Source organism: Ambystoma mexicanum, chromosome 2q (assembly GCF_040938575.1).
Source record: "Ambystoma mexicanum isolate Mex_15411 chromosome 2q, UKY_AmexF1_1, whole genome shotgun sequence".
NCBI lineage: Eukaryota > Metazoa > Chordata > Amphibia > Caudata > Ambystomatidae > Ambystoma > Ambystoma mexicanum.
Genome location: NC_090924.1, coordinates 1,356,953,264 through 1,356,968,165, shown reverse-complemented (window position 1 = coordinate 1,356,968,165; position 14,902 = coordinate 1,356,953,264). Strand labels below are relative to the sequence as shown.

Below are 14,902 nucleotides of genomic sequence, written 5' to 3'. Positions count from 1 at the left end.
CTATGATGAGCTTCGGGTCTTGCTCTGGCGTTTGCACAACGATCACGAGGTGGTGTAGGACGCACGCACGCACGCAACCTAAACGCTGTGTAGCGTGCGAATCACGTGACGAAGTTAACGCCGCGGAGGACACGTTGCTTGGGTCTGTTTCTCAGGTGTGAACTGGACTGCACCGTAAGCGATTTGGGCAGGGCGTAGGCAAGGCTGTGGATCGGGAACAGCACAAGAAGGAGTTCGGTCCAGACACAGGCAAGGGTGTGTCTCGGTGTTAGTGTAGGCCGACGTGTGAATCGGTGACACGGAAGGAGGCGCAGTATTGTCTGGTTCAGTCGTGGACCCAGGGGGGGACAAACGGGGTGTGTCCAGGGGAAACATAGTCGCCGGGGAGGCGTGGGTGGGCGGGAAAACCGAGCGAAAATAGCTCAGACCGAAGGCTGCATTTGTCGGAAGGATCTAGGAAACAGCCACTTTGCCTTAGGGGTGCAGTCACCTAGTTGAACCAATCAAGTTAGTAGGGCATTTATAAGTCCCCAACCTATATGATTTGGGCAGCACATGCACTTGCACACAGGCAGCCCGACTCTAGAGCAAGCAAGTAGCCCCATGATAACCATACACTAAAATTGGTGGCATGGATGCACGCTGCTGGGACAAATAGGTTTTACGGTCTATTTGGGTAAAGGCATTAAGTATTTTCTTCCTTATTTTATTTTGAAGTGTTTTGTTTCCTAGCGGTGCTACGCTGCGATAATGTGCAGCTTACGTTTTGTTCAGAAATGTGAATGTGAGAAATTACTTTTAGTTGTGACAAATTAAATGATACGTTTTCTTTTTTTTATCTCTGAAGAGACTCGTTAAGCAGCTTTCAAGTGGGTAACTTGGAGTTGAAAATGGGAATGAACCAGCAAGTGTTGTCTCCTTGGTTCGTTTTTCTTTCTTTTGCAGGATTAACAAAACTTGCTTTTTGAATTCTGGCATAATGGCTTGATTGTTTTCCTGGAATTTGTTTTGGATAATTAGTTTCATAAATGATTGAGTTGCGATCTAGAAAAGGGGCGTTGAAGAAGATTCAGATAGCTGGTGGAAGAGGTTCAGCCAAAGATAAAGGACACAAGTGTTTTGCAAATGGCGTTACTCCTGAGGGAAACGATATTGTGGATGGATCTGAACTGCCTAAATTGCAGCCTGAAAAGTTAAAAGAGCAGAATGTGGTGGCTGGTGCGAAAAGGATAAAGGGGAGAAGGAAACGTCTCAGTACGTCGCCTGTACAGAAACCTGGCTGCAGCAAATCTGCAGAAAGTAACAGGTTGGTTGTGACACGCTCCGCTTTGAGGGGTAGCCTTGTGAAAGTACGAAAGTCAAAGCCATTATGTGGGAAGAGTTTTCGTGCCAGCTCAGTGAAGAAAACATCAAGTGGTATACGTACCCGCAAAGGGAGGTCCTCTGTTGAACAGACTCTGAATGTTCACCCTAGTGAACACTCGGAAGGTATTGACATTTTAGTAGTACCCTCCACTAGTTCGAAAAATAAAGCTGTGAAAAGAAAAATGGGGAGGACACGAGCTGAGTGCACGTTGAAGGGTATTGAAGTTAACAGTAGGGTAGATGTAAAAAACAAACACACAGCCGGTTCGTTAACTGAACAGGTTCTGACCAATGGCCTCAAGGCACATGCAGGATGTATAGACTTGGTGGTAACCCCCAACAATTCAGAGGCTAAAACTATAAAACAAAGAATAGTGAGGGCTGGCTCAAAGCCCATTGTGAATGAGGCTGAGGTACAGTATTTGGCAAGTGAAGAAAACTGCAGGAGCTTTTCTGTTAAACGGACATTGAAAGCATGTCCTGTAAAAAGTTTGGTATCCAACAAGTTGCCCAAGAGAAGACTGAAGCCTCAGTTTCAGACCTCAGTATGTTGTGTTACAGTAGAGAGTGCCTCAGAATTGGTAAATCATGGTTGCAAGAGTTCCTCTGATCAAAATTTAACTCCTGGCCTCGGAAAACTGGCACAAAACAGCCAACTTGGGATGACCGTTCCCGTCAGTGTTGGGAATAAAGATGTTAAAAGGAGAAGGGTAGAGCATCGCTTAAAACATTTCCAGTCCAGTGGGTTAGAAAATGGGTCAAAAGAAGGTAACCACTTCACTACAAATTCTTCTGCTGGACAGACGTTCGAACCCACAGAAAGCCGTACGTTTAAGAAGTCATCCATCTGTTTGAAGATTGGTACGAGAAAAAAAACTTGCATTGAGCCTAGCGTTCAGAAAATATCAGAGATTGAGAGTAATGAGGGACTCAGTTGTACCAGGCATTTATCTTCTGAACAGCTATCGAATGCCAACACAAGTGAACTGAAAGGATGCCATGTGTCTGATGGGGCACAATCCTGCTTGAAGAATAAAGCTGTTAAGAAAAGGGGAACACTTCACTTTCAGCCAAATTGTCAGTCTACAATGTTAGATACGTTGACAACCCAAAATGATCATTGCACTGCAAGTTCTTCCACTTCACAGACCTTGCATGCTGTATTCTCTGAATCTGCTAGATGCCGCGTTTTTAAGGGTACTTGTCCTACCCGTGCAAGGAATGATATTCGTGAAGGAAGAAAGAAGGATTTTATTCAAACTAGCATTCAGGATGCTTCAGAGAAGGGACCTGATGAGGGAAACCGCGACTCTATGCTTTCCATTGATGAAGAAACATTGATTGCTAACTCTAGTGAAACGAAAGGATCTGATGGTGCTGTGATGGCACAATCGAGTTGCTTAAAGGAAAAAGTTGTAAAGAGAAGAGGCAGGCCTCGCCGCCAGCAAGATCTTCAGTCTAGTGGGTTAGGGAAAATGCCAGATAATGGAAACTTCAGCACCACAAGTTCCTCCTCTGAACAGCAATTGAATGAAGACCCCAGTGAGCTAAAAGGATCTAATGGGTGTTTATTGGCAAAATCTACCTGCGTGAAGGATAAAGCCTTAAAGAGAAGAGGCCGTCGGCAAGATCTCCAGTTTAGTGCTTTAGATGGTATGCCAGATGATGCACATCGCAGTACCCAACTCTCCTCTGCTAAACAGCTATTCAATGAAGACCCTAGTGAGCCAAACGGATATGATGGTTCTCAAGTGGCCGAATCGACCTGCTTGAATAATAAACCTTTAAAAAGAAGAGGCCGGCCTCGACTTCGGCAAGTTCCACAGATTAGTGTTTTAGAGAACTGGTCAAATGGTGGAAACTACAGCAACCCATTCACCTCTGCTAAACAGCTATTGAATGAAGACTCAACTGAACCAAAAGAATGTGAAGGATCTGGGTTGTCACAATCCACCTGCTTGAAGGTAAAGACTTTAAAGAGAAGAGGCAGGCCTCGCCGTCGGCAAGATCTCCAGTCTAGTGAGTTAGTTAATCTAACAGATAATGGAAGGCTGTGCACACAGAGTTCCTATACGAAACCTATTTTAAAAGCTGAGCCAAAAGAATCTAATTCGACTCCCTGCCCGTCTCTACAGTCCACTTCCCTTCAGGATAAAGTTGTTAAAAGAAGAGGCAGGCCTTGCCTACTGAAGCAAGATTCTCAGTCAATTGGGGTTGACATGCCAAATAAAGGAAACCGCTGTGCACGTTCTTCCTCTGCAGATGCAATACATGCTGACATGAGTATTCCCACAGATTGCAGTATAGTGGGGGGGAAAGTACCTTTCCGTTTGAATGGTGATGCTATTGAGAGAAAGCGTAGTGCTCGCCTTGAATCCAGCAATTTAATGGACAAGTTGCAAGAGAGGGTCCATTGTGCTAAGAGTTCCGTTGCTGAGCACGTGTCGAATGTTGACTTTAATGAACCAAAACCTGTGTCTCAGTTGGCACAATCCACTTGCTTTAAGGATAAAGGTGTAAAGAGAAGAGGCAGGCCTCGCATTCTGCCTAATGTCCCGTTTAGTGGTTTAGATAATACGTGCTCAAGCTCATCCTCTGCTGTACAGAAATTCGGTGTTGTCCCCCTAGACTCCAAAGGAAGTCCTGGGTTGGGCGGAAAAGTAACCATTCGGCCTAAAGACAACACTTGTACGAGAAGGAAGGGCGCTTCTCTTGAATCCAGTGAACAGCAGCAGTTGGCGTTCGGTCTTGATGTGGGAACTAGCTTCCTTCGAAAGGTAAAGAATTCTGAGCAGAGTGAATCAGAAAATGAGTCTGCAGTGGCAACATCCACCTTCTCGAAGGATAAAGACGTGAAGAGAAGGGGGAGGCCTCGCTTGCAGCCAAACCTTGAGACTAAACCGTTAAACAAGTCAGTTGAGGCAAGCCACCCCAGCAGAAGTTCCTCTGTTGAACAGGCATTGCCTGTTATCCATGATAAACCTACAGTGAACGGTGAATTGGCAGCCACAGTAACTATATGGAGGAAGGGCAAAGATATTGGTAAAAGGGAGGGAGCACATACTACATCTAACACACAGGGGCTGTTAGGGGATGGGCCTGAGGGAACTCCCTGCATCAGGCGTTGCTTTTCTGAACCACTATTAAATACCTACCCATGTGACCCAAAAGGATTTGATGAGTTTATAGCGATGCAAGCCACCACCAGACAACGGTGCCCTGCTTTACATCCACCTTTCCAGTCGAGTATACTAGCAAATGAGTCCATTCAAGGAAGTCACTCTTCCACGCATATTTCTGGTGAACATGCTTTGGGTGCAGTCTCCATTGAACCCAATGAAAGTGGTGTTTTGGTAGAGACAATGTCCATATGTTTGAAGGTTGATGGTGGTAAGAGTGGCAAAATGCCACATCATGAATGTAGTATGCAGGGGGTTCTGGATAAAACATCTGGTGAGGTAAACCATTGTCCCAGCCATTACTCTGATGAGCAGTTATTGTCTGCTGAGTCTAGTGAACTGAAAGGATCTAACAAATCCTTGGTGGCACAATCCACATGCTTAAAGAATACAGCTGTGATGAGGAGAGGGTGGGCACAAGTGAAGCCTACTTTGAAGGGGGTTGCAGTAGTGGATGCATACAGTGCAGAGAATACATCTGCTGACCATGAGTTGAATTGCAACATTAAAGAAACGGGGAATAAGGTGGCATTGGCAAGAACAAACACCCCTTTGAAGAGAAAGTTGGAGCTAGACCATATTCAGTCCAATTCACAGAGGATTGAGGTGGGAAGCGTGTCATGTGCAGCACAGCCTAATGAAACCTTAGGTGGCCAAACCCCGTTGGGCATTAACACATTCACAAGTTTGAAGAGTAAACCAGATCGCCTAAAACGAGGCAGTACACCATCTGAGGCAGATTTGCAGAGGGTTGAGCTGGATAATGTCTTAGCCAAGAGAGCACCTTGTACCAGAAGTTCATCCACTGATTCGATATTGGCTTGTGCCACCAGTGAATGCAAACAGTCAGCCGTTCAAGTGGCCATAAGTTTCGGAGGTAAAGTTGTTGAAAGAAAGTGGCCACTTCAGTTTGATCCACATTTGCAACAGAGTTGGTCATATAAGAATAAACTTAATACCAGGAGATCCTCCAGTGAGCCACCGATTTCAAGTAGGTCATTTGAAGAATCTAAAGTAGTTCAAAGAAATGTAAAACTCGAGAGCAGAGTAGGGATGTATGGGAAGCTTGAAAAGAACGATGTAGCAGTGCAAGTGGAAAGAAAGAAAAGAGGTAGACAGCTGGGTAAAAAGAGGAAGGAAACAAATACTTTTGAAAGTAGAGGGGCAGAGATAGTGGATAGAGGGGTATATTTTTTTCCGAAGAAAATCAAAACCTTGCACGTCAGGGTGTGGAAGAGAAAAGGCATGCCCCGTGATTCCAGTAATGCTATTAAGTGTAAGCAAACAGACGATAAACTTAATGAAGAAGTGTCTTCTATACCAGATACTCCTACAAATGGGAGATTAGGTGCTGAAGGAAAAACGGATGGGAGAAACAAAGCTACAAGCTTATGCAGACTGGCATCCAACCGCAGACTTCTGGGTAAGAAGCAGACCTTATTAGATTTCTTTTTCTTATTTTAGCTCTTTATGCCAATTTAGACACTCGTATGTCATTTTCCGTTTTGTTTATTCATAGCTGTTTTTACATTACCACTAAACGTGGGAAAGCAGCTACTTTCCAAAAATACTGGTTCTCAATGAGCAGGTCTGCACAATTTATAACATAATTCTTCCATTACTGAGTGATACGTGCGTGGGTGAGTGAACAAAAAGCCACGCACCTTGCTGGGAAGCAATAGAGCACTGTACATTGAGGAGGCACCCGGGTAATGCAGGTGGGGTTTTGTGGAGTGAGGTAGGTTTACTGGGATTGGTAGGCATAGAAATAGTTTTGAGGGAGCGATAGGGGAGATATTCTTGTAAGTAGCGTATTTAGGTCCTTCCTAAAGTGTATGATGGAGGGGGACCGGTATGATCTGTGTTGGTAACTTGTTCCAGAGGGGGACCGGTATGATCTGTGTTGGTAACTTGTTCCAGAGACAGGCTGCATTGCAGCAAATGGCCCGTTTCATAGTTGTTTCCTCTTCCCCTTTGTTTCCAGCCTGGCTCTATTGTGACTTCTTGGGTTGTGTGGCTGCCAGAGATTGAGACTATCAGCTCGGTCATGTTGTTTTGGTTTACTGCTTTGTGGGTGATGCAGTCTATGTTGAACATGATACATGCTTAAATGGGGAAAGCCAGTGCAGCTCCTTGAGAATGGGGTTGATGTTGAATTTTGTTAGACTAGTGATGAGGTGTGCTGAACTGCTTTCGGATAGGCCTTTGGGAGTCCTACGATCAGTACGTTGCCACTGTCCAGACCATGGATGAACCAGGGGTGCACATTTAAGGTTGCGCAATACTAGTCAAGTGTAAAGATGTGCTTGCCCCTCTCAGTTCACCACATGCACCGCCATCCCTTCACTCGCCAACAGCCAATTATCACTAGCCAATACCTATGGACTAGTGCATATTTGGAGGCTTGGGTTTGATGACTGTTCTGAAATTCATGGCATGGATGAAGGGCTTGACTTCGAGGAGTGCGAGCTGGTACCATGTTTGGGTTTTATTGCTGATGTGTGTTTTTAAATGAGAGGCTGATGGAGAAGCCATGAGAGTTTTTATTTGCTGAGACTTTGAGGTGTGAACCCATTGAAATTCCTTAGTCGGCCAATTCTGGTCTTGTGCAGGTTTGGCAGCGTTTCCTAGGATAATAAATGAATTTCGTTGTCTACATTGAGCTTCATGTAGCCACTTGACATCCAGGTTTGGGTGAGGGATGGGTCAAGCTCAGAGTTGCTGGATGTAGTTGATGCAATCTGTGTCATCTGCATGCTGGTGTAGCTTGACCGCTGGTTCAGAGGATTTCCCCGACCCAAAGGATTCATGTAGACGTTGAAGATGACACATGATGTGATGGAGCCTTGTGGAAATCTACGGGTTACAAACCGGTGCTGGTCTGTTGAGGGCTTATCTGGACAATTGGTGTCTGTTGGAGAGGTAATTGGCAAAGCAGTGTAGGATTGTTCTACCAAAGTTGTTGGCGAGGATGCTGGCGGCAGGGATCTAAATTAAGATTGAATAAGCAGGAGCCAAAAGAAGCTCCTGAGTATCAAGCATTGAGCGACCAGGAGCTACCACTGGGAAACGAGGAGCTAGTGCATAGCGTTCCGCAAATCTAATTTCCACATAAGATGCAAACATATAATTTTGTCCTTTATGACCCCTTATGCTTTCAGTGTTGTATAGTTGTGTCCTAATTATTTATAGATTGTCCAAAACGCAGAGTTAATTCACATAGGTGTTTATTCAGCATCATTATGCCTGTGGAGCCAAACGTAGTTCCTCACAGCTGTTGGTGTCAAGCTAACCAGGCTCTTCTAGGCTACAAGCAGGAGCCGAAAGCTCCCAGCTCCTCTCCATTTCAGTCCCCGTGAGGTCTTCATGATCCATGTAATTGAAAGCTGCAGAGTTGTTGAGTTAGATGGTGGTGCTCTTTGTCCAGGATGTTGAGTGTCATCTGTAACTTAGATGGCGGCAATGTCTGCTGCATTGTGGTTGAAATCTGAATTGGTAGCTGTGTTGGAGTTGGTGCTAGTGACCTTTCATGCGACTGAATGGTGAGAATTTGAGCAGTTTGCAGAGAAAGGTAAAATATGTAATGGGGTGATATTGGGCCCGGGTAAAGTGTTGGTTTCTCTGTATCGGGAATGCTAATTCTTTTACAAATAATTGAGAACTATCCATCAGTTAAATTCCTACTATTTCAATGTTGTGATGGATTTGCAATGCCAAAATATGGGAAAAGTTTAAGCAGTCTATTATATACAAACATCGGTATGTTTTCTATGAAACACCAAAAGGGAAGCACGTTTCTCTCCCTGTACAGCTGGACACGGCAGACAAAATGAAAAGTGCCAAAGTGATTCTCTGGCATAACAAGGCTTTATTTTAATCCATTAAAAACAGAAACTGCAAACGTTTTGCTGCCTTCCACAGGTTAGGCATGATAGTTGGAACAAAGGTAGAACTTGCATTTATATACTTTAGTTAAAACACTTCAATACCCAAAATTGCATTGGAGAACAGTAGTTCTCTTAGAACATAGAGAGACTATTCACCAAAATGTGTGGGTGCATATTCTGAATTAAAGTGAAATAGCGCATTTGAATTGCATAATACCAATACTGTTACAACATGGAATATGCATCTGTACAAAACCGTAAACACTTCCATTGCTCATTGCCATAATTACATAATAATGAAAAAGAAAGTGAAAACATATTCCAGGTGAAATCTACATCACGCCATAGTGACATAAGTAAACTTGACTATCTCAAATTGCTCTACACCAAGTTTATATTGGTACATTACCAGAGAACACCTGTCATTGCAGCCAAGAATCAGACCAATATTACAAAGCCAAACATTAAGACACTACTAAAAGTGGCAAGCCTGTTATATGAATGAATGCATTCTAAAATACATTATATTTATATGCAGATCACTTATTAAAATGGAGAGTGTATGTATGTGTGTGTATGTATATAATTTCAATCCCAGAGCAAATTATGAAAAACTGCAGTACAAGAATAGGTGACAGCCCTCACTCTTGTTCAGGCTTGAAGGAATTTTAGTGTTGAATCTGATAATCAGTCTGGTTTCCTTTCTGGGCAATGTCGGTACCTATTGCCTCTGTATGGATGTGTTCTGACAGTACTCGGGCCTATCCACTTCAAAAGGGAACTGTCCCAATTGTGCACTTCCACCAAATGACACGCTACTGGATAGTTTTCATCTCTCTGTTTAATGTCTCACAGGTGCTCAAGGACAAGGATTTTTAGCTTCCTTTTTAAAATGTACATTTTGTTCGCACGGGCAGATAAGACCATACACTGCATACTCAGTATTGCAATCAGTACGATTGCCGATGTAATGAGTCCAGTTGATATCATTGACCTTAAAGTATGTATTCTTAACCTGTTTGCAAATGCTGCAGGAACCACCCGGGTAGCAACCTGCTTGTTTAATGTTTCTGCACCTCCAAATTACTTTAGGTGATATCACATCACCAATATTCCTGGAGAATAGACCCAAAGTCTGTGTCCTTGAGCAGAAAGTGTCTGATTTTGATACTGTTCTAGATCTGCCGGCTAGCCTGCATGCCAAAAGTAGTATGTTTTCTATACACCTGGTAAAGCTTGTACTCTGTTACTGTGCACAAGATATTATGTGCTAGAAAATGTAACATCTGTAAACATCGGGGGCGCTGTTGGACGCCAACGAGTATGGCCGCCTGAGCGCGTAGCTGCTCTGCTTACAGAAATCCTTTCTTGTCCATCCTGCAGACCGGAGAAGCCTTGATGGGTAAACTGCCGGGAATCCAGTGGCTGATATCCTGTAGCGCCGGGGGATACCTGGACGTCCCTGAACAGACGACTGGAAAAAGACAAACGTTTACTGAGCTGCGGGGTACACTGAAGAGGCGCGAAAGTAGGCTGCACCACCCATCCCCCACCCGCAGCGTGACTTCGGTCCGGCAATGAGACAGGGCTCCAGCCTAAGACTTGCAGCAGTCCTACTCTGTGACTACCTGCACCGCGACAACAGCAGCCGCGGGCTAACAGAGGCGGAGCGCGGTGACAGGATTGCAAGCGCCACTGAAGGTCCTCCGGGGGAGAAGCGCAGCCCAAAACAACTGCCTGGCTGTTGACGGCACACGGGCTCCCCCTCCCCGGTGACCACTGTGTGACCAGCCCGCTGGATGCTAAACATCTCACGGGATCTCCCACACCAGGCACATCAGTTGCCACTCTGGAGGCATTTCTTCTTGTGCCCAGCGACAAGAACTCTACGCTGAGTGGCCCACAATTAAGGGAATCCGGCCGACTCCTACTCCTTTCCCAATTGCGCACTAAATTCCTTGTTGCTCTCTGGACATTGGTAGGGACACACTTTCACGCCCGGTGCCTGATCGGAGTGTTGGGGTGGGAGAGGCCCCCGCTCCTCCCCCGATACGTTGGAGGGCACAGTACACCTACTATTGCAGCGCTGGACTGGCCTTAATGACATTGCTATTTCAGCCGCATTGATCAACCACAATCTCGTGATTGGAGACTCCTCATACAAGGCCCTTGTATCAAGCCCCTCGCCGGTGATCCGCGACCTGCTCCAGCAGGATTTCCGCATTAACCACCATGGGCCGCTCCGCCCTGTTAGGGAGAATTCTCTGTTTAGGCTGAATTTCCCTACCTAGTGAGTCCCCCAGCAGCTTTGCTGGATTTCTGGGGTTTAATTTTTTTCTCCTGCCAAGAGTGAGACTCTTTTACCCTCACTCTTGGACATGTTGAAGTGTGTTTTCTTGGTTAAACCTTGTGTTGAATGGGCTATGGGGTCTTTTACTCCATAGGGCCTCATGTATTTTTGTGATGTGGGTCACACAGCACCCTCTGTGCCGTGACCCAGGGGTGTCCTAGGGACTCCCCAACATAGACTCCATACCCTGGGACTGACTACTGTCTCCCAGGGCATGTAAAGTCACCAAAGACTTTGCTAGTCTTGAATCCTGAACAGAACCAGTACAAACCATCATATTGTGGACGTACTGGCTGGGGCAATTCGATTGCCCCAGGGTCTGTTAGTCGAGGGGGCACGTCTCCGTCCCCCCTGATCGAGTTTTGGCTGGTGGCAGTGGAAACTACTTTTTATATTCGACCGCGAATATTTCCCTATGGGATTTCCCATTGTTTTAGGCTAACACATTTAATTATTTATTTACGGTAGCCTTAAACATACCGCCGGTTTATATATTTATTTTTATAACTCCGGTTGGGACTTTTTGCCAAAACTTGATTCTAAAATGGCGTTGGTGTTCGCCTCTGTAACTCTGACCCAAAGTGGAGCCCTTTGTTCCACTTTTGGCGGGCTTCTCCACAGAAGCCCTCCAAAGTGGTGCCACTCTGTCTGGGGTACTTAGGAGGGGTGGAGGGGGATTTAGGCACCCTGGACTGAGTTACCTTGGTAACTCAAGTCGCACTCCGTCCTGATTGGCCCAAGTGGTGAGCCGCCCGGCTCACCACTTAGCATGTTTGAGTGACAGCTAGGCTGGGTGAATGGGGGTTTGCTGCATAAAAGCAGGGCTTTGGGGACTGGGACTTCAGAAGTCGCCACAGGACCAAGAATCCGACGAGGGAAGAGCTGAGCCGACCTGCTTCGACGACACCACCCGGTGGAGCCCTGCTGAACCGTCTCACCACTTTTTCCCGACGACCGAGGAGAACTCTTAACGGAGTGGCTCCTTCCCTTGACTGGTGGGGACAACCAGTTTTCGCCTTCTTTCCGTCCTTTTGAGGTATCTCGTGGCCGCCTTGCCTGTGCCAAGCACCCCGGCATCCGGAATACCACACTTTACCCCCATACCGCGAAAGTCGGTACCAACCCTTTAACCGGAGGACTCCGCGGCTGGTTTCTTCCCGGGCAGTGCTACGACCTTTCTCTTCTGCTCTTCAGCGAGATATTCTTCTCCCCTGACCGACGTCGAGCCTTGCTGTCGCTGCCTGGAACAACTGCCCCCGCTGGAGGATCCTTTCCGCTTAAGGTACTGTGTTCCGCCTGGCTTCCCTTGCTACCGACTGTACGGGGTAGATTTAGTCCCCGGCTTTCGAACCTGGGAGTGCCTGGGACACTTTGGCTAAACTTTCTGAGCCACTCTAAACTCTTTTTGACTCTTTGCAAGACTTTGAATCTCTAACTAACAGTGTGATCTTGGGCACATTTTCGCTCCGGCTACTCTAAGAGTGGGCCCTGCCTAGTGACTTTTGCTCACCTGTGACTTTATTCTTCTTTAAGCCTATTGCAAGTGTTCTGGACCTTAGAGTGGTGTGTCTAACCTATTTCTGCTTTTTCTCTCCCTTTCTTGGAAACTACTAGAGTGTCATCTAACGTTAAGCACTCACCTCTGTTTTAATTAAGTGGTGTTAACCTAGAGTTGTCTAGATAGGAGAAAGGATTGAATTTACTTTCAGTATAACTGTGTTGAAGTGCTTTTACTATATTTTTGCTAGAGTGTTTTTAACTTATGTGTATTTTAAATAAATAACTATATACTTTTGAAACCAAGCTCTGGTCAGTGTTTGCTTGTGCTATTGTGTTTTGGTACATATTGTGTATACTTTACATACTGCCTAACTCTTCTTGAGAGAAGTCTGACTGCTCAGCCACAGCTACCAGGTAAATCTGGGTGGTACAGACTGCTACCAAAGGGGTTTACTGCTCTACCTGTAGTCTTAAATCTTTTGCAGTGTTCCCCAAGGGAACTGCACAGGTTTCTGCCTAACACTGGTGTACAGCGGTGGGATTTGTATTGAGTATACATTTTATTGTGCTTTAGATACCTTAGTGCAACTAACCACAAAGCTTAGCACTGAAAAAGTAAAACCTCTAACATGTCAGTTATAGAAAGCTATAGTCAAGAGTCCCTTGCAGCCAAAACTGCTGATTGTTTAAGAGTGCTCTGTAAACATAAGGATCTCCTGACTAAGGGCAAGAAAATGGAGCTGATTGAAAGATTGTTAGCTAACCAAAGTCTGGGTGATGGTTCAGAGGAGCCTACCACTCCAGCAACTGTAGATGACAGTATTGAAGTTAACATGGAGCAAAATGTTGATGTTTCTGAGGAAGAGTCAGAAGAGGAGGGTGAGGCTGTTGTAACTGTCCCCCCTAGGCCTCTGCCTGCTCTACCTGCTGTGCCTACTGGACCTTTACCAGGTCCCACATTTAGTCCTCAGTACTTTGAACTGGAGAAAATGAAGCTAGAATTGGAGTATAAGAAACTTAATGCTCAAACTGACAAAGAACTAAGGCTAAGGGAAATGGAGCTCAAGTATGACTTAGAAATGAAGAAATTATCTGTTGAGAATGTTTCTCTCTCTGGCTCCTCTAGAAGTTCCAGTCCTAAAAGACCCCGGATGCCTAAAGAATTGGTTGGTATGTATGAGCCTAAGTTGGATGTGTTGGATTGGTTGTCTCTGTTTGAATATAATCATGGGCTCCAGAACATCACAGGAAATGACTTACTCACCTGGTTGTTCTCTAGGCTTCCCCCTGTTGCAACTGATGTGGTAATGGAGATGGGGGAGGAGGATAGGAAGGACTATGAATGTGTGAAACTAGCTTTGATAGCTAGGTTTGGGAAGACCCCTTCCCAGTATCTTAAGAGGTTTAGGAGCCTCAAAAAGCATGATGGTACCCCTTGGGCTACCTGGGTGAGTGAATGTTTGAAAAACTTAGAGGGATGGATTAAGGGTTACAAGGTGAACACTTATGAAGGTATGAAGAATTTGTTTATGTTGGAGACTATTTATGATGCCTGCTCTCCTGAGCTCAGACAACACTTGGCTGATTCCAAGGAATTAGATTCCCGGAAACTAGCTAAGGCTGCTGACTTGTGGGTTGCCAACAGGGCCACTCACAAGGATTCTGGGGTAACTCAGAAGAAGGATGGGGAGAAACAGCCTAAAAAAGACTCCAAAGAGAATTCTAATAATTCCTATCCCAAAGAGGGCCCCAAACCACAAAATAACCAGGGTAAGCCACATGGGAAACCTAGTCAGGCTACTGTACCTTCTGGCCACAAGCCAGAAGGAGGTCAGAACAAGCCACCCTTCCAGAGAGCATTTGGACAATGCTATGTCTGTCAGGGTACTGACCATATCAAAGGAGATCCCAAGTGCAAGGGTAAACCTGCAGGGATCAGCACAGTCTCCTTAGCCTTCACTCCTGAGGATGAAGTACAGATGGCTAGTGCCCACTTTGAACTCTTTGCTGAAGAACCCTTGGGTCTTCAAGCAACTGTAAACTTAGAGCCTATGGGTCTGGTTAGTCCCCAGAATAGGGTTGTGTATAACTCCCTACCTGTTAACTCTAAGGTGTATTATGTGGACAGTGTTCTTGTCAATGGCCAGGATACTCCTGCCAGGAGAGACACTGGGGCCAGCAGAACAGTAGTGGATGAAAGCTTCTTTCAACCTGAGGATGTGGCCAAAGCACCCAAAGGTCCCACTAAGATGTCTGGAGGCCCTGTCCAAATGGTTCCTATCCTACCAGCCCTCATTCAGTGTAACAACATGACAGTGAGGATCCCTGTCAGTGTTCAGACTGAGGTACCTGGGAAGGTCCTGTTAGGGAATGACCTAAGAACTCTAGGAGTAGTGTCACATACCCCCAGGCCTCCCAGTATGGAGAAGCAGAACTTAACCAAATTGGCTAGACAGGCTACCTTGAAGGACCCTTCTAAGCCTGTGGGACCCTCTACTGAGAACCCCACTACAAGCCCTGGTGTTAGTAAGTTGACCTCTAACCCAGGCACATTTCAGGATAGTATGCTAGGAACATGGGCGCCCCAACCAAGCTCCATCATTGTTCCCCTAGTCTCAGAG

The 14,902-nt window shown here is 45.7% G+C and overlaps 1 protein-coding gene across 2 annotated transcripts in view; it reads left to right on the top strand.

Moving 5' to 3' along the window:
* The first annotated feature begins 422 nt into the window (after nucleotides 1-422).
* TOPAZ1 (testis and ovary specific TOPAZ 1) overlaps nucleotides 423-14,902 on the top strand; it is a 2,616,805-nt gene continuing 2,602,325 nt past the window's right edge. For both annotated transcript variants that reach the window (XM_069648829.1, XM_069648828.1), the window contains exon 1: nucleotides 423-5,967. In XM_069648829.1, coding sequence (XP_069504930.1) covers nucleotides 1,029-5,967 — 4,939 coding nt within the window. In that variant the 5' untranslated portion in view covers nucleotides 423-1,028. The remainder of the gene's footprint in view (nucleotides 5,968-14,902) is intronic.